Source organism: Oncorhynchus kisutch, linkage group LG20, assembly GCF_002021735.2.
Source record: "Oncorhynchus kisutch isolate 150728-3 linkage group LG20, Okis_V2, whole genome shotgun sequence".
Lineage (NCBI taxonomy): Eukaryota > Metazoa > Chordata > Actinopteri > Salmoniformes > Salmonidae > Oncorhynchus > Oncorhynchus kisutch.
Genome location: NC_034193.2, coordinates 40,280,527 through 40,298,574, shown reverse-complemented (window position 1 = coordinate 40,298,574; position 18,048 = coordinate 40,280,527). Strand labels below are relative to the sequence as shown.

General features: G+C 44.0%; 1 protein-coding gene across 6 annotated transcripts in view; it reads left to right on the top strand.

The window, feature by feature from the left end:
- The first annotated feature begins 62 nt into the window (after nt 1–62).
- LOC109865684 (ubiquitin carboxyl-terminal hydrolase 34) overlaps nt 63–18,048 on the top strand; it is a 57,402-nt gene continuing 39,416 nt past the window's right edge. For 5 of the 6 annotated variants that reach the window (XM_031798988.1, XM_031798993.1, XM_031798990.1 and 2 more), the window contains exons 1-11: nt 63–425; nt 5,931–6,018; nt 7,204–7,798; nt 8,115–8,165; nt 12,897–13,046; nt 13,435–13,502; nt 14,810–15,002; nt 15,246–15,307; nt 15,415–15,496; nt 15,619–15,711; nt 15,983–16,108. In XM_031798988.1, coding sequence (XP_031654848.1) covers nt 383–425; nt 5,931–6,018; nt 7,204–7,798; nt 8,115–8,165; nt 12,897–13,046; nt 13,435–13,502; nt 14,810–15,002; nt 15,246–15,307; nt 15,415–15,496; nt 15,619–15,711; nt 15,983–16,108 — 1,551 coding nt within the window. In that variant the 5' untranslated portion in view covers nt 63–382. The remainder of the gene's footprint in view (nt 426–5,930; nt 6,019–7,203; nt 7,799–8,114; nt 8,166–12,896; nt 13,047–13,434; nt 13,503–14,809; nt 15,003–15,245; nt 15,308–15,414; nt 15,497–15,618; nt 15,712–15,982; nt 16,109–18,048) is intronic. The other variant, XM_031798992.1, reaches the window with a different exon arrangement.

Here is an 18,048-nt window from a genome sequence, read left to right as displayed (position 1 = left end):
GCTGATGGTGTAACCGCGAGACTAGCGGAAAAAGACGAACAAGGCGAAAGAGACAACGGAAAGTTACGAATTATGAACATGCTGTGCCCCCACCCCTTTTCAATATGGCTGCGGTATCTACACTCTCCAGTAACGCTCCGATTGGATATTGACTCGACTGAATCTTAATGCCTCTTACTTTTTGACTTTATCAACGATATTTAGTATCAAATTCAATCTGAATCTATTACTCTCCCTTATTTTATTTAATGCATTAGCAAACCTTCACCAACCACTACGTCGGGCCTTTTCCCCCAAAACAACCAGGTGCCAACAATTCGTATCCATCAACAATTTCCAATGGTTTGACTACACTTTTCCTTTGTTATTTTCTTAATGAACGATGTGTGAAAACTGCGCCGAGCTGGTGGAGGTTTTAAATGAAAGTAAGTGAAAAAAATATATTCAATGTTTTGGCCGTAGTGGTCCCCTAACGCTAGCTAACGTTAGCTAAGTCAGGCTACCTGATGGAAGCTGGACAGCTAGCGATCGTACCCGGTTCTCCACTAGCCAGACAGCTGCCAATGTAAGGCCTTGTCTTGAATTAATGATCTGAATGTAAATGGAACCTTGTCTGCAACTTTGAGGCCTGTCTCTGTCAAATCGCTGCAGGATGAAGGGGATGCCTGAGCAGATTTAACTGGCTTGTTAGCTAGACAAGATTCTGAACATAATTTAACTTAGTTAGCTAACTAATTAGATTGGGTTGATGCCATTGTATGGTAACTTGGTTAGCTAGCTAACAGTTTGGTTAACTGCCTGTATACATGTGGTTTGACATGTATTTGCCCATAACAAATGTTTGCTACACATTGCATGTGCCTTTTTTATGTCCGAGACGAGAGGGGTGGCTGTGGAAGTGGTTATGTTGTGCAGGCGTGTTCGCTCTTTCTAGCTAGCCTGTCTGGTTGATATGTTTGTCAGTTTCACGTTGACTAACGAGTTGTCCAACGTTAACTCACTGACTAGCCAGCTAGCATCAAAACGGACTGATTAGTTTTCATGTTTGAGTTGACACAGGCGCTGTAATATAATTTTGCCAGATTACAAGCAAATATTTAGCATTGTCGGCTAACGTTAGCTGAGTAATATGGGGTCACTAGTTTATTTACGTAAATACATTAAGCTAGCTAGCAAGCTAGGCATGTAACATATGCCAACTATGATTCATTTGAGTTTTTGTTTGCTAGTTAACTATTATAAACTTGTTATTAATACAAATCAAATGTGCCTTCGAATGCCATTGTATGTATTTCCTAGTTAAGATTCAAATGGACAGTATAACATCAGAACAGATTATTTGCTAGCTACGATGAAACGTTAGCTAACTAGGCCATATTGCTTTCATAACGGGATATGGGAGCGAATAAACAAAGGCCCATTTTTTGGGGGGGGGGCTACGTCTCTTGTTTCCTCCATTGCATCTATAGCTAGTTATACGTCTATGAAATTGCAATGGTTTGTATATGTAGAGTGTACTTGTTTTGCCTAGTTAGCGAACTGAATATGGGAATGCATTGGCGATGGTAGCAAGAAGACACTGCTGACAGACAGTCTGCCTTATGGCCTGGTGTACTGTGCTTCTTGCCATATGAGTTGTTTGCCATCAATAATATGGGATTTTGCATTTTAATCTTAATATGTTTGTTTACTAGTTAGGATGTCTTGTGAGTTCTATGTTTTACACCTATTTTCAGTCTGATATTAGTGACTAAGTGTATGATTTGGTGACTTGGACCAGAGGGGAGTAATCGTTTTTTAAATTGTCTCCATGTTTTGGGAGGACATCCAAACCCACATGGTAAAGCAGTTGTGTGTTGATTATTGCAGGACCCCTTTGAAAGGGTCATCATGATGCTGCTGCTCAAAGGTTCTTTCATCCTGCCAATACACATTTAAAATAAACTAGATGAATGGAATATAACATAACCTATCCCCTCTGCAAATCTGTTATTCAAATGAGCAATGAGTATGACACTTTAGGCGCTCATTCATTTGGTGAGAGAAATGTAGCCTTACTTAAAGGTTCTATACATTTCCTTTGGCCTATAATCAGTGAACACACTGATGTATTATTAAAGTGTGTGGAGGAGTAGGCCTATGTCACTAGTGTTCTTAAAGGGTTCTTTTAAAAGGGTTCTTTTGTCTTTGAGCAAAACACCCTCTCTCTGGCCCACATGTACGTCTATCAACAATAATTCTGAAATGGCTAGTAGGCCACACAGGAGTATGTTTTCACAGTAGAGCTGCTGTTTTACGTGTGACTGGGGTCTTCCCTCTGTTGAGCAAAACAGAGTACACCCCTGTGTGAGTGTTTGTCGGCACCAGGCTGCCGCCAATAGAGGTGTGAGAGTCTTGTCTGGAGCGCCAGGCTGTGAGACTGGCAGCCCCATGTGTGTGAGACTGGCAGCCCCATGGGTGTGTTCACTAGGTGACCCCTGACCCCAAATTTGCTGTTGCGGTATGCATGAACCCGGGAATTCTTTGTGTGTGGTTGCATGCATGCAAGGGAAGTGAGGGATTTACTGAGGGAATGAAGGGTTTCAACCTGCTATTGAATATGCTGTGCAAGTAATCCTGCAGGGTGGCAGGTAGTCTCGCTGTTAAGAGTGTTGGGCCAGTAACCAAAAGGTCGCTGGTTCGCATCCCGTGCCAGCTAGGTGAAAAATCTGTCGATGGCCCCTTGAAGAAGACGCTGCGAATTGCTCCTCTAAGTCGTTCTGGATAAGAGCGTCAGCTAAATGACTAAAATGTAACATGTGACTGCCATTGTCAATCTCCACACACCCTGCTTTAAGATGCTGTCTGGCACTCCACACACCCCTAGCCTAATACTAATCCATTGATGTAAAAAGACAAACTGATCCTAGATCAGCACCTAAGCCAACTGACGTTACTTCCACCAACACAGGCAGTTGAGCACAGCAGAGCCCTGCTGAGAACTGCTGAGTTGTAGGTGTCTATTTTACTTCTCTAATGTTTTTGTTACAAGCTCAAAGCTTTGCTGTCAGAACAATGGCTGGGATATCCAGATCGTCTTATCTGGGGATGATCGCAATGTTTTTGGTACAGGCCACTGAACACAATGTCATGGATTGTTTTATGAAGGGAGCTGGGAATTTTGGCCGAGTCCAGTTCAAGATAATACAATTTAAAAAAGTGGTTGAAAAGGGAATGAAGGCAAACACACAGTTGGGTCAGAGTTAAGACAAGTTGCCCTGGTGAACTTTAGAACCCTGTTTGTTGTTTCTTCATCTCAAGAACAGACCCACTTACCTAGACACGAGTTCCACTTTCTGTTTTCTGTTTCTCTTGGTAGCGTTTTGGCACAACTCCAATTTTCACAGTGGTTGTTATTATGTACTATGCATGATGTGACATTGAGGCCTAGGTCAGTCGGGTATGGAAACTTTGTCACAAAGTTTGCATGTAGGCTGCACCTTTTTTAAATGACACTTCTCCCTCAAACATAACGTGCAATATTCAATGTATAGTTGATTTCATTAGTAATTTATCTTAAACTTTTAACTTTTAGTTAGTAGTGAAGAAAAATAAGTAGCAGTAACTCTTCAAGTATTCCAAAACAACCACAGGTGCTCTTGTTGTGAAATAGTACCAGAAAAGCCCAAAAAAAATTGGGTCTGAAGTGGCATAAGAAAAAGTCTAACATGAAGCACTCGTGTGGGTTTGCAAGTTTAAAAAGCCTTTAATATGTGGGCTAAGTCATTTTGCGTATCAGCTAACACTTCCATCGGGGTGTCCTTTTGCTTTTCTTGTTAGTAGCCTCGGCATGTACGCCAATGGGAGGCGACAATATGGTCAGTTTTCTCTTTTTCTGAGAGCAGAAAATAGGCTGTTGGTACAACAACAACAGATCTGTGGGTGCGGCTGAAAATGATGCGTCACAAATGCAGCCTCCCAGTGTCACAAATGTTTTTCATTTACACCAATGACTTTGTGAAGACACGAGTGCTTTGGGTTTGCGGAAATAATATAGGCAATGCTGCACTTTCCACAGAAATGTTAGAGCTGAACTTTTGACACGGCAATAACCTTCCATTGGACATGCCTTGCCCCACACGTCGCTTACATTTTGTTTTGAGACTGTGTGTTTGTGTGTCACCAATAGGGATGTGCATGGTTTTACGAATGTCTTAAAGGATGTTAGTATTTGAATACTTGTGGGAAAACATTTTTGCATCAAGAAAATGTATAGGCCTATTTTAACACAGGCATTTTCTAAATTTAAATATCCATGTGACATTGTTACATACAAGGTCTGTGACATTTCAAATGATTAATTTAATATAATCAGCTGTTTAAGTTTTTATGACTTGCCCCATTTAAAAAAGGCCGGTAGCTGTCTGGTAGCCTTCACGTGTCGCTTGTTGTTTTATGTTGGCCAATCAACGAGGCTCAATGTGCAGTGAGTGTTCACTACACATTGAGACAGAATTAAATTACGGAAGTGAAATTATTTGGCTACAACAAGCAACCGATAGGTAGGCTTTAGTTTTATTGAATGGGGTTGGGGAGAGGGTGCTAAATGTGGCCTAAATTAGCCAAGCTACCTATTGTTTTTGTAGTCTACTCCAGTCAAGACGGGCACTATTGCATGGGATGATAAATAACATTGCCTGCTACAAGTCAGCTAGTCTAGGCTGTAGCCAGGCAGCGTCTCTCTCTCTGGCCGTGTCTAGACTTGACAGTTCATGCAGATTTAGTATTCTGATATAGAGTTCTGATTTATGGAATTCCAAACATGTCATGCGCCTGCACCTACATTTAAATGTGTCTATGGTGTCCACAGTGTGTCCGGATTCCCTTTTCCAGCGCTATATTCAAATGCCAGTATGCATTCTAAAAACTGTGGACTAGGCAATATATGATACAGCAACAACTGATGGCAGTAGCGAACTAGTGTTGCACACGAGCCAGCCTAACCTCTGTAGCTAGTCAAGAGCAAGCAACACAAACGGGTTAGCATAACTCCAGCCCCAAAAAATGTTTTTGTATTTATTTGATTTATATTCATTGTTTTGATGTCTTCACTATTATTCTACAATGTAGAAAATAGTAAAAAATAAAGAAAAAACCTTGAATGACTATGTGTTCTCAAACTTTTGACCGGTAGTGTATTTCCTCCAGCAATATAATGAAAAGGTGCCTCTCGGTCCCAAAACACACGCTTTCTGGAGACTTGTGGGAGGAGTGCTTGCTGATAACATCGCACACTGTATGCGATTTCGGTAGCCTGTTTACGTCCAGACTTAGGAGAAAACGGCACACAATGCGTCCCTGACCATATATTTCTAATATCCGGATACCGACGACAATGTCTGATACTATTCAAATAGTGAAATGTATTTCTACCCCCATTCCTATTCACCAACACATAATACAGTAGCTGACTTTATTTTTAGCCTGTTGTACAATCCAATGCTGCTTGGGAAGGCATTTTGGTGTACCTGTTAGTGGTCGGCGATGGGGAGCCTTGCGTGGCGCCGTGCTAATGTGGTGCTGAGGTACGTTTCTCACCAGAGGCTTGAGACTTCCATGGGTGAGTCTCTCATCCAGAGTAGAGAGACGATCATCTCTGTTCTCCTGTTGACCAAAGGACCGTTCGCATTGCGCCTCCGGAAATATATTTTGTTGTTGTTGAAGCAAAGTGTCTGACAACCACCATTCCCTCTTCAACGGTCTTGGATAATGCCTAAAATATTTGCATTGCAATTTCAGCTTCCTATGTGTGCAATTTTCTAGCGCGTGGCCACTATATAGGCCAGTAGCCTTTGAACAAGCAGTGTGGGTCAAGTGTCATGTCCTACACTTGCCTTTTCCATGTACATTGAACTGTACTCACCACCTTGTCTGCTCTCTCTCCCCTCCAGTATCGGATGCAGACAGCACTGAGGGCCTACAGCTGAAGAAGGAGCATGCTTTACGAGTCTTCAGCTACATCAGCTCATGGACCCAGAGGTCAGTCTCCCGCTCTCCTCTGTTCCCCGCATTCATTATTCTTCCACGGATTTGTCCCAAATGGAACCCTCTTCCCTATTTAGTGCACTACTTTGACCAGGTGCCCTTCTTTTGACCCCTATGTAGGGAAAAGGGTTTCATTTGGAACGTAGACCGTTAATATTTAAAAGGGGAGGATATCCACTCCTGGATAACTCGGAGGTCATTATCAGCCGTGAATTCATCATTTATTACTAGCGCCAAAGGCTAACCAATGTGTTTTAAGTGTAGCTTAGCATGTAGGCTCGCTAAGGTCACCAGAGGACAAGTAGGTCATAATAGGTTTTTCGTCTTGCATAGTGGTGGATTTATTGTTGTTTAGCTAGACGTGTGCGTGCCTGCCTGCCTGCCTGTGCGGAGAAGAGCCTTGAGGAATTATTGACCTTTCCTAGTAGTTCTCCCACTCTCTGAGATCAGGGGGAAAAGTGCTTGGCTAATCAGGGAAACTTGACTGAAGGCATTCTTCTACTTTTGCATTCTTCTCTTTGTGTTTCTGATTAGTGGGATCCGTCATTTGTGTGGGATCCTTCATGTGTGTTATTTGGTTGCTGTCTTATGAAAATACATTGGGGGGGGGGAGAATTTCTAAAATAGGATGGTCAGTAATATAGTCAGACATGCGTTTTAACATTACATAACTGTCAAAAGAAACAGAATTCATGAACAGAGCTCAATAGATCAAGGGCTTCATTCAATCAAATCCTCCAACAATGAATATTCTGCATTGTTAATACAACTAAATCCTACTTTACATGTCTTATTCAGAAAGTGAGTGAACTGAATATTTTATGTTGCAAGTACCTAAAACTAGGCTCCTCTTGCTATTTTATTTGAATATGGGGAGAAAAGTATTTTTCTATGCCTTATTCGCTTCAATGCAAGTTTGATTGAATTGAGCCCGTAGATGAGTCTCTCTAAAGCTGTCTGGTTGTTGAGGCCAACACAAGCAGAAGCTACAGTTCACTGCAGTGTGGACCGTGCATTGCCTTTTTATGGTTCCCAAACGTTTTGATTCTTTGATCATCCAAATGGAATGAGTCAGCCTCGAACTGTGACCCCAGTAGGAGTTGAATGTGACTCACTGGTGGGTCTTCGTGATTCGTATTTCACACAATCCCTCTGGCCACCCCTCCTTTCCCTCCACAGGCAATGTCTATGCTGCTTCAAGGAGTACAAGCACCTGGAGGTGTTCAACCAGCTGGTCTACGCCCTCATCAACCTGGTCATCGCTCAGGTCACCAGCCTGAGGGACCGCCTCTGCAGCACCAACAGCCAACGGGGCGTCACCGACAGCGGGGACAGGGCCGCAGGTGGCACGGAGGGGCCCGGGACAGAATGGGGAGACGAGGGAGAGGGTGGAATAACTGGAGTAGGGCCACACCCCCAGCAACCGCCCTCCTCGCCTGTTGAGGACGAGCCGCTGAATGTGGAGAGGGACTCAGCGGAGGAGGACGCCGCCGGGGATGCACTGGAGCAGAACCAGAATAACAACAACCAGAACCCAGTCCAGGGGACAAGCAAGGCCCAGCAGGAGGCCCCCAAGCCAGAGGAAAGTAGTAGTGGTATTGGGGTGTCTGAGGCTGGAGCTAGCAGCAGTACAGACAGCCAGGCTCAGGAGGACATGTTTGACTCGTGGAGCACAGAGGACCGGGAGAAGCTGCTGCTCTGCGCCGCCAAGATTTTCCAGATCCAGTTCCCACTGTACACGGCTTACAAACACAACACACACCCCACAATAGAGGTAATGGAATGACACACCCTGATACAACACAATACATACCCAAACCCCACTGTAGAGGTAAACAAATAACATGGTTCGCCCCTACGCAACACCCACCCCACCAAAGCATTAATGGTTTAATATGTACCGCCGACACAACACACACGGCACCATAGAGGTAAAAGCGTACACAACTCTATTATGGAATCAGTATTTGTCTCCATGGGGTACTTAATACTTGACAATGACATTGGTGTCATCCTGTTCTAAAATGTTCTCTAATATTTCTCAGTATACAATATACTCGTCATACTTTGTTTTTGTTTCCTTTTTCCAGGACATCTCTGCTCATGAAAGCAATATCCTCGGCTCCTTCTGCGACATGAATGTAAGGAAAACACAATACTCAATCTGCCTGATCGTCGCTTTGTGTCGGTTCTAACTCTTTACAGCAACATCTACGTCTCTCAAATGGCACCCTATTCCCTTTTTAGAGTGCACTTCTTTTGACCCGGGCCCGTATGGCTCTGGTCAAAGTACTGCACTATATAGGGAATAGGGTGCCACTTGGGATGCATCCCATTGCCTTAATGTCTGGGCTGCCTGTTTGACCAATCGCCAATCTCCTCCTAGTCCCCTCTCCTTTCTCCTGTGGTCATGTTACTCATCTTAGTGATTTATGACATATTGGGTCTATTTATATTTTATTGGGAAGCTGCATGAAAAGTGGCATGCCCAGAACCCAACAGCTATGTCCCATTTAGGACTGGGAGAGGAGGGAGGCAAGACTCTGAACACTGTTCCCAGGTCGTTGTAATGGGTTTTCACTCGAGGAGGTTTGGTGTAGATTTGGTTAACAATAGGTCCTAGAATAGTTCTCCCTCAGGGGTCCAATTACAAATGTTTCCTTTAGGACTAGGGGAGACAGAGGGAGAAGGCTCTCTAAACACTGATCTCAGGTCCCTCTTGTGGTTTTCAGGCCAACGTACACATGAGGTGTGAAATGTGTCTGCAGTATATTTAGAGTTTTTATTAAATTGAGGCTAATTTCCACCTCCAAGTACTGTCGATCTTTCCCCGGAGTACAATAATTTGTCTCAGGCTAATTTTAATAACTTTCCAGCTCTTACCTCTCTACCATGTTAAACATTTTTAAGGGATATTTTTACAGGATAAAGTTCATAGTCTGCATCAGACCGGAGTTCAGATAGTATTCTGTGCTTAATTGATCTTGCCTAGCTGGAATAAAACCAATGGAATACTCTAATCAAATTGTATTTGTCACATTACATTTTTTAATTCATTTTTTTACCTTTATTTAACTAGGCAAGTCAGTTAAGAACACATTCTTATTTACAATGACAGCCTAGGAACAGTGGGTTAACTGCCTGTTCAGGGGCAGAACGACAGATTTGTACCATGTCAGCTCGGGGGTTTGAACTTGCAACCTTTCGGTTACTAGTCCAAAGCTCTAACCACTAGGCCACGCTGCCGGCACTTAACCAACGGTTTAAAAGTATTTAATCATAAGTTTAAAAAAATGTATAGAAAAAATAACATTAAAGAATAGGCTATATACAGGGGGTACCGGTACAGAGTCAGTGTGTGGGGGCACAGGTTAGTTGAGGTAATATGTACAGTACCAGATTGGACACACCTACTCATTCCAGGGTTTTTCTGAATTTTTACTATTTTCTACATTGTTGGAAAATAGGGAAGACATGAACACTATGAAATTACACATGGAATCATGTATTAACCAAAAATGTGTTAAACAAGTCTAAATATAATTTATATTTGAAATTATTCAAAGTAGCCACCTTTTTGCCTTGGTGACATTTTTTATCAGTCTTGGCATTCTCTCAACCAGCTTCATGAGGTAGTCACCTTGACTGTATTTCAATTAACAGGTGTGCCTTGTTAAAAGTTCATTTGTGAAATTTCTTTCCTTAATGCGTTTGAGCCAATCAGTTGTGTTGTGACAAGGTAGTGGTGGTATACAGAAGATAGCCCTATTTGGTAAAAGACCACGTCCATATTATGGCAAGACAAGAACAGCTCAAATAAGCAAAGGGAAACGACAGTCTGTCATTACTTTAAGACATGATGGTCAGTCAATCTGGGAAATTTCAAGAACTTTAAACGTTTCTTCAAGTGCCAGTCGCAAAAACCGTCAAGTGCTATGATGAAACCTCTGCTGCAGAGGTTAAGTTCGTTAGTGTTTCCAGCCTCAGAAATTGCAGCCCAAATAAATGCTTCACAAAGTAACAGGCACATCTCAACATCAACTGTTCAGCTGAGACTACGTGAATCAGACCTTCATGGTCGAATTGCTGCAAAGAAACCACTTCTAAAGGACACCAATACAAAGAAGACTTGCTTGTGCCAAGAAACACGAGCGATGGACATTAGACCCGTGGACATCTGTCCTTTGGTCTGTTGATTCCAAATGTGAGATTTTTGGTTTCAACCGCCATGTCTTGGTGAGACACAGAGTAGGTGAATGGATGATCTCCGCATGTGTGGTTCCCATGTGAACCGTGGGGGTGTTTTGCTGGTGACACTGTCTGGGATTCATTTAGAATTCAAGGTACACTTAACCCGCATGGCTACCACATCATCCTGCAGCGATACACCATCCCATCTGGTTTGCGCTTAGTAGGACTATCATTTGTTTTTCAACAGGACAATGACCCAATACACTTCCAGGCTGTGTTAAGGGCTATTTGATCAACAAGGAGAGTGATGGAGTGCTTCATCAGATGACCTGGCCTCCACAATCACCCGACCTCAATCCAAATGAGATCGTTGAGTTGGACCGCAAAGTGAAGGAAATGCAGCCAACAACTACTCAGCATATGTGAGAACTCCTTCAAGACTGTTGGAAAAGCATTCTAAATGAAGCTGGTTGAGAGAATGCCAAGAGTGTGCAAAGCTGTCATCAAGGCAAAGGGTGGCTACTTTGAAGATTCTCAAATATAAAATCTGTTTTGTTTAACACTTTTGGTTACTACATGATTCCTTATGTGTTATTTCATAGTTTTGATGTCTTCACATATTCTACAATGTAGAAAATTGTCAAAATAAAGAAGAACCCAGGATTGAGTAAGTGTCCAAACTTGACTGGTACTGTACATATAGGTAAAGTGACTATGCATTGACAATAGAGTAGCAGCAGTGTAAAAATGTGGTTGGGTCGATGCAAATAGTCTGGGTAGCCATTTGATTAGCTGTTCAGGGGTCTTATGGCTTGGGGGTCGAGGCTGTTAAGAAGCCTTTTGGACCTAGACTTGGCACTCTGGTACTGCTTGTCGTGCCTTGCGGTCAGAGGCCGAGCAGTTGCCATAACAGGCGGTGATGCAACCATGCTCTCGATGGTGCAGTTGTATTACTTTTTGAGGATCTGAGGATCCATGGCAAATCTTTTCAGTCTCCTGAGGGGGAATAGGCATTGTCGTGCCCTCTTTACGACTGTCTTGGTGTGTTTGGAACATGATTGTTTTTTGGAGATGTGGACACCAAGGAACTTGAAGCTCTTAACATGCTCCACTACAGCCCCGTCGATGAGAATGAGGGCATGCTCGGCCCTCCTTTTCCTGTAGTCCACAATCATTTCCTTTGTCTTGATCATGTTGAGGGAGAGGTTGTTTTCCTGGCACCACACTGTCAGGTCTGACTTCCTCCTTATAGATTCTCATCGGTGTTGATCAGGCCTACCACTGTTGTGTCATCAGCAAACTTGATGGTTTTGGAGTAGTGCTTGACCATGCAGTCATGAGTGAACAAGGAGTACAGGGGGGGACTGAGGACGCACCCCTGAGGGGCCCCCGTGTTGAGGATCTGCGTGGCAGATATGTTGTCACCTACCCTTACCACCTGGGGGCGGCCCGTCAGGAAGTCCAGGATCCAGTTGCAGAGGGAGGGGTTTAGTCCCAGAATCCTTAGCTTATTGATGAGCTTTGTGGATACTATGGTGTTGAACGTTGAGCTGTAGTCAATAAATAGCATTCTCATGTAGGTTTTCCTTTTTGTCCAGGTGTGAAAGGGCAGTGTGGTGTGAAATAGAGATTGCGTCTTCTGTGGATCTGTTGGGGCGTTATGCAAATTGGAGTGGGTCTAGGATTTCTGGGATAATGGTGTTTGCTGTGAGCCATGACCCACCTTTTAAAGCACTTCATGGCTACAGACGTGAGTGCTACAGGTCGGTAGGCATTTAGGCAGGTTACCTTAGTTTTCTTGGGCACAGGGACTATGGTGGTCTCCTTGAAACATGTTGGTATTACAGACTCAGACAGGGAGAGGTTGAAAATGTCATTGAAGACACCTGCCAGTGGGTCCGCGCATGTTCTTAGTACACATTCTTAGTACACGTCCGTGCGGCCAGATTAATGTTGACCTGTTTAAAGGTCTTACTCACATCGGCTATGAAGAGCGTGATCACACATTCGTCCAGAACAGCTGGTGCTCTCAAGCATGCTTCAGGGCTGCTTGCCTCGAAGCGAGCATATAAGTAATTAATCTCATCTGATAGGCTCCTGTCACTGGGCAGCTTGCGGCTCTGCTTCCGTTTGTAGTCCGTAATAGTTTGCCAGCCCTGCCACATCCGTCGGAGGGCATAGCGGGATTTCTTATAAGCGTCTTTAGCTCATTGCGGATATTGCCTGGAATCCATGGCTTCTGGTTGGAGTATGTACGTATGACCACTGTGGTAAAGACGTCATCGATACACTTATTGATGAAGCTCCCTACTTATCTGGCACACCAGTCAGGCTTAAGCAAATGCTCAAAGATTTCATATACTATGTACCCAGCTCTGGTCTGCGTACTCTTTCCTGAATAGGCTGCAAAAAAGCCATAATCTCTTCTCCTTCATGAGATGGTGTGAAAGAACTAGACAAGTGAAAGCAAATTCCCAGTATACATCCTTCCACCATATTGCTTTCAATCTATAGTTCTGATAAACCAAAAGGAGATGAGGGTATGAAACCACTTGAAACCATTAAGTTGCACCAATCACGCTAGTCTCTTCCACTATGATTTGCGATATGAAGCCAAAGTTAGTTTTCCACTTCCGTGTGGACAATAAAGTTGCATTGACCTTGTTTTTCCCCGTGACCAGGATGTGGAGGTCCCCTTGCATTTGCTGCGCTATGTTTGCCTGTTCTGTGGCAAGCACGGTCTGTCGCTCATGAAGGACTGCTTTGAGTCAGGCACGCCGGAGAGCCTGCCCTTCCCCATCGCCCACGCCTTCATCACCATCGTCTCCAATGTGAGTAGGAGTTGATCCCAAAATGGCACCACAGCCCACTTGGCAGCCGCCCAATAAATTAATCCAGCCACCCAACAAATTAATCCAGCCACCCAACATTGCAGCCCAACCGCCTAATATTTAGCCACCCAATCCTGGACATATTTACCACTACCTCCAGATGCTGTTTCAGCTCCATATGCAGATGTTCTTGATGCAGTTTCTATGTTATAGCACAGCTGTTTCATTTGTGAATGCTCTCTCTGTCAGTAATTGCAGTGAATAAGCCGTTGTCAGCCAGCTCTGTTAAAGTGGCATCCATTTTTTAGGTTTTCCACTGCTTCTCACACATCTCGAGGGATGTCGGTCTGATTCCAATTCTGTTTGTTCTCTCCACACACACACACAGATCCGAATATGGTTGCACATTCCCGCCGTCATGCAGCACATCATACCGTTCCGCACGTATGTAATACGGTAAGTTCACACTCTCCATATCAATGAAACTCTTTTGGTGAAATCTCTATTTACTTCAGAGTGAGGATCATTAAGTCTTCGTTAGTTTCTCACCGCCAATGAGTTTTCACTAGTGCCTTGAAATCCCTATTTAGGCATGTGTCAATACAGATTGAATCACAAATCTTTTATTGAATATAATGGTTAATGTTAGTCATGCCGTTTTCCCCATATCAAAAACAGCTCTATACAATATGGCATCCCATACTTCTGCGTAGTGTTTTTTTCCCTGCAGTCATTGTAAGAGAATAAGAAAATGGGGCAGAGAGAGGAGAGGAGAGTTGCTGTTGCAGTCGGAGCTCCTCTCGTCAGAAATGGCCCAAGGGGCTGTTTGAGATGCATATTGAATTTGTATACACAGTGCGGTGTTGTTCAACTCGCCCGCCACTTTCCAACACACAATCAAACGCACTTGATAGAGATGCTCCCATGAATCGGGGATGTAGTATTAGGAGGACATTATGCAAATGGTGTAATCCAGCATATTGGCAGTCGATTAGCATAAATCAAGGATGAATTTAGTGGATGCTCTTACAAAGCAAGCATATTTTTGTATTTGAGTTGAATTTCAAAATTCGGTCAGATACTTGACTGTATATATATATATATATTTTTTTCTGGATGGAAAGCAATTGCAGCTTTGAGCCCTCTCTTGCTGTGCCACCAACTGGTGTTGCTAGGAAGAGCTTCCCTCGCCATGGTAACAGTGGCCAGTGCTCCAGTCAGCTTCTCCTCACATGACCTTGGAGCAGCCAGACATCTCGCAGGCCTCGTCATACCTCTGTCATGTGACCTGGGTGGGCTGGTTTAACTGGTCCTGATGTCCAAATGGAACATTCCTTAGTCATTTTGATCCTTAGTCGACGAAGAATGATGAAATGTGAAATTCTGACTCCAGTGCATTGACACCTTATAGCGTATCATTCCTTCCTCCTGAATTGAGCACAATGTTTGTTTTTCTCAGAAGTTATTAAAAAGATACATACTGTATCTTATTGATCGCAAAGACTCCATTCTCATTGTAGCCAACTATTGTCACGGTGCTTCTCATCGGAGTGTTGCAGCCAGCCTCGATAGATGCCCCACACTTAGTCCTGACTGTTTAGTCTCATTTGTCCAGTCATTATGTCCAACCTGTCTACCATGTCTTCTACTTTTTAAAACTAAACAAAACAAATTAAAAGTATTTCCTAATGAAGAAACTTCCTGGTTTAAACAAAGTTAACTCAATTCACAAGTAACTTCTTTCCAAATGTGTCCCTCCCCAGGTACCTGTGCAAGCTGTCGGACCAGGAGCTGCGCCAGAGCGCTGCACGCAACATGGCCGACCTGATGTGGAGCACGGTGAAGGAGCCGCTGGACAGCGCACTGTGCTTCGACAAGGAGAGCCTGGACCTGGCCTTCAAATACTTCATGTCCCCCACGCTCACCATGAGGCTAGCCGGCCTCAGCCAAATCACGGTGAGACTCGCACACTGCCGAGTTGCTTGCTCTTTGGGAGGAGTCTAGGCCGGGTTACTGTGAAGCACGTTGTGACAGCTGTTTTGTTTTTGACACAGGTGTACATTGTTAAAGCTTCACTAGGACTTTCAGTTTAATGTAACTAAGACTTTTACACGAGGGTCAATAACTCACTAAATGAAGTACACTGATGTGTACATGCATACATTCATTACATTTTTACAACTCGTTTTCTCCCCACAGAATCAGCTCCACACCTTCAACGATGTCTGTAATAACGAGTCTCTGGTGTCCGACACCGAAACGTAAGTCAATTGATTTGATTTTTACAATGAAACATAAGTCCATTGAGTTGATTTAGCACTGCGTCCACGGACCGTTAAAAGCAGCGTACCTCAAACTGTCCCTCCAGGTCAATAGCAAAGGAACTAGCTGACTGGCTAATCAACAACAATGTGGTGGAGCACATATTTGGACCAAATTTGCACATAGAGGTGAGTTTTCCCATTCCAAGTCGTTCTTACACTAATGCGATACATTTTTATGGGCAATCTGTGTTTTAACTCCCCTGTTATAATGCAGAGTTTGTCTTTGTGCCTCTTTGTTGTCGTTCCAGATAATTAAGCAGTGCCAAGTGATCCTGAACTTCCTTGCCGCAGAGGGCAGGCTCAGCACCCAGCATGTGGACTGCATCTGGGCCGCAGCTCAGGTAACTAGGTCCTAAACACCAGGGGCCGCATGTATAAAGATTTTCAGCGTAGAAATGTGGATTTGTAGGATACATTTAGCCTCTAATCAAATTGAGGGACCTAATCCTAGAGCAGCACTCCTACTCTGAATTTGTATGGATATTTTTTACTTATTTTTCTTTACTGTATTCTACCAATTAGTTTTGCTATCATAATCCATTTAATTATTTTTTGTTCTTTTCCATTGATGTTCTCCTTGGCCCTGCCTCTCTATCTGTTCTTCCCATGTAGCTGAAGCACTGTAGCCGTTACATCCACGACCTGTTCCCCTCGCTCATCAAGAACCTGGACCCGGTGCCGCTGCGCCACGTCCTCAACCTGGTGTCCGGCCTGCACCCCAGCGCGCACACCGAACAGGTACACACGCACACACACCACACACCATGAGTGCCCAATGGTAGTTCATGGTATTCTACGAATTACCTCGATCCGGGAAGATGCCAGTATCGCGATACTAGTTAGTATTGTGGCAAGGAAACACAACAATAAGCAAATTTAGGCCACGGCAAGGAGTGGACAATCAAATGTTGAGTGTGATTTGATCTACATATCACCAGCCCCCCCCCCCCCGCAGCTACTTGCCCAAGCCTCCCCAGCTTCTCCTTCACCCAAATCCAGATAGCTGATGTTCTGAATGAGCTGAAAAACCTGGACCTGTACAAATCAGCTGGGCTAGACAATTTGAACCCTCTTTGTAAAATTATCCGTCATTGTTGCAACCCCCTATTACTAGTCCGTTCAACCTCTTTCATATCGTCCCGCGATTCCTAAAGATTGGAAAGCTGCCGCGGTCATCCCCTTCTTCAAAGGGGGACACACTCTAGACTCAAACTGTTAGACTTGTATCCATCCTGCCCTGCCATTTCTAGTCTTCGAAAGCCAAGTTAACAAACAGATCACTGACCATTTCGAATCCCACCGTACCTTCCCACCTCAGCCATGCTCAAGGTACTAAACGATATCGTAACTGCCATCGATAAAAGACAGTACTGTGCAGCAGTCTTCATCAACCTGGCCAAGGCTTTCGGCTCTGTCAATCACCGTATTCTTATCGGCAGACTCAACAGCCGTGGTTTTTCAAATGACTGCCTCGCCTGGTTCACCAACCACTTTTCAGAGTTCAGTGTGTCAAATCGGAGGGCCTGTTGTCCAGACCTCTGGCAGTCTCTATGGGGGTGCCACAGGGTTCAATTCTCGGGCCGACTCTTTTCTCTGTATATATCAACGATGTCCCTCTTGATTCCTTGATCCACCTCTACGCGGACGACACCATTCTGTATACATCTGACTTTTTTTGGACACTGTATTAACAAACCTCCAAACAAGCTTCAATGCCATACAACACTCCTTCCGTGTCCTCCAACTGCTCTTAAATGCTTGTAAAACAAAACGCATTCTCTTTAACCGATCGCTGCCCGCACCTGCCCACCCGTCCAGCATCACTACTCTGGACGGTTCTGACTTAGAATATGTGGACAACTACAAATACCTAGGTGTCTGGTTAGACTGTAAACTCTCCTTCCAGACTCATATTAAGCATCTCCAATCCAAAATTAAATCTAGAATCGGCTTCCTATTTCACAACAAAGCCTCCTTCACTCACGCTGCCAAACATACCCTCGTAAAACTGACTATCCTACCGATCCTCGACTTCGGCGATGTCATCTACAAAATGGCTTCCAACACTCTACTCAGCAAATTGGATGTAGTCTATCACAGTGCCATCTGTTTTGTCACCAAAGCCCCATATGCCACCCACCACTGCGACCTGTATGCTCTCGTCGGCCAGGCCCTCGCTACATATTCGGCGCCAAACCCACTGGCTCCAGGTCATCAATAAGTCTTTGCTAGGTTAAGCTCCGCCTTATCTCAGCTCACTGGTCACCATAGCAACAACCACCCGTAGCACACTCTCCAGAAGGTATATCTCAATGGTCATCCCCAAAGCCAACACCTACTTTGTCTGCCTTTCCTTCCAGTTCTCTGCTGCCAATGACTGGAACGAATTGCAAAAATCGCTGAAGTTGGAGACATATCTCCCTCACTAACTTTAAGCATCAGCTATCTGAGCAGCTTACCGATCGCTGCAGCTGTACACAGCCCATCTGTAAATAGCCCATCCAACTACCTTCCTCATCCCCATACTGTTTTTATTTACTTTGTTTTGCTCTTTTGCACACCGGTATTTCTACTTGCGCATCATCATCTGCACATCTATCACTCCAGTGTTCATTTGTTAAATTGTGATTACTTCGCTACTATGGCCTATTTATTGCCTCACCTCCGTACTCCATTTG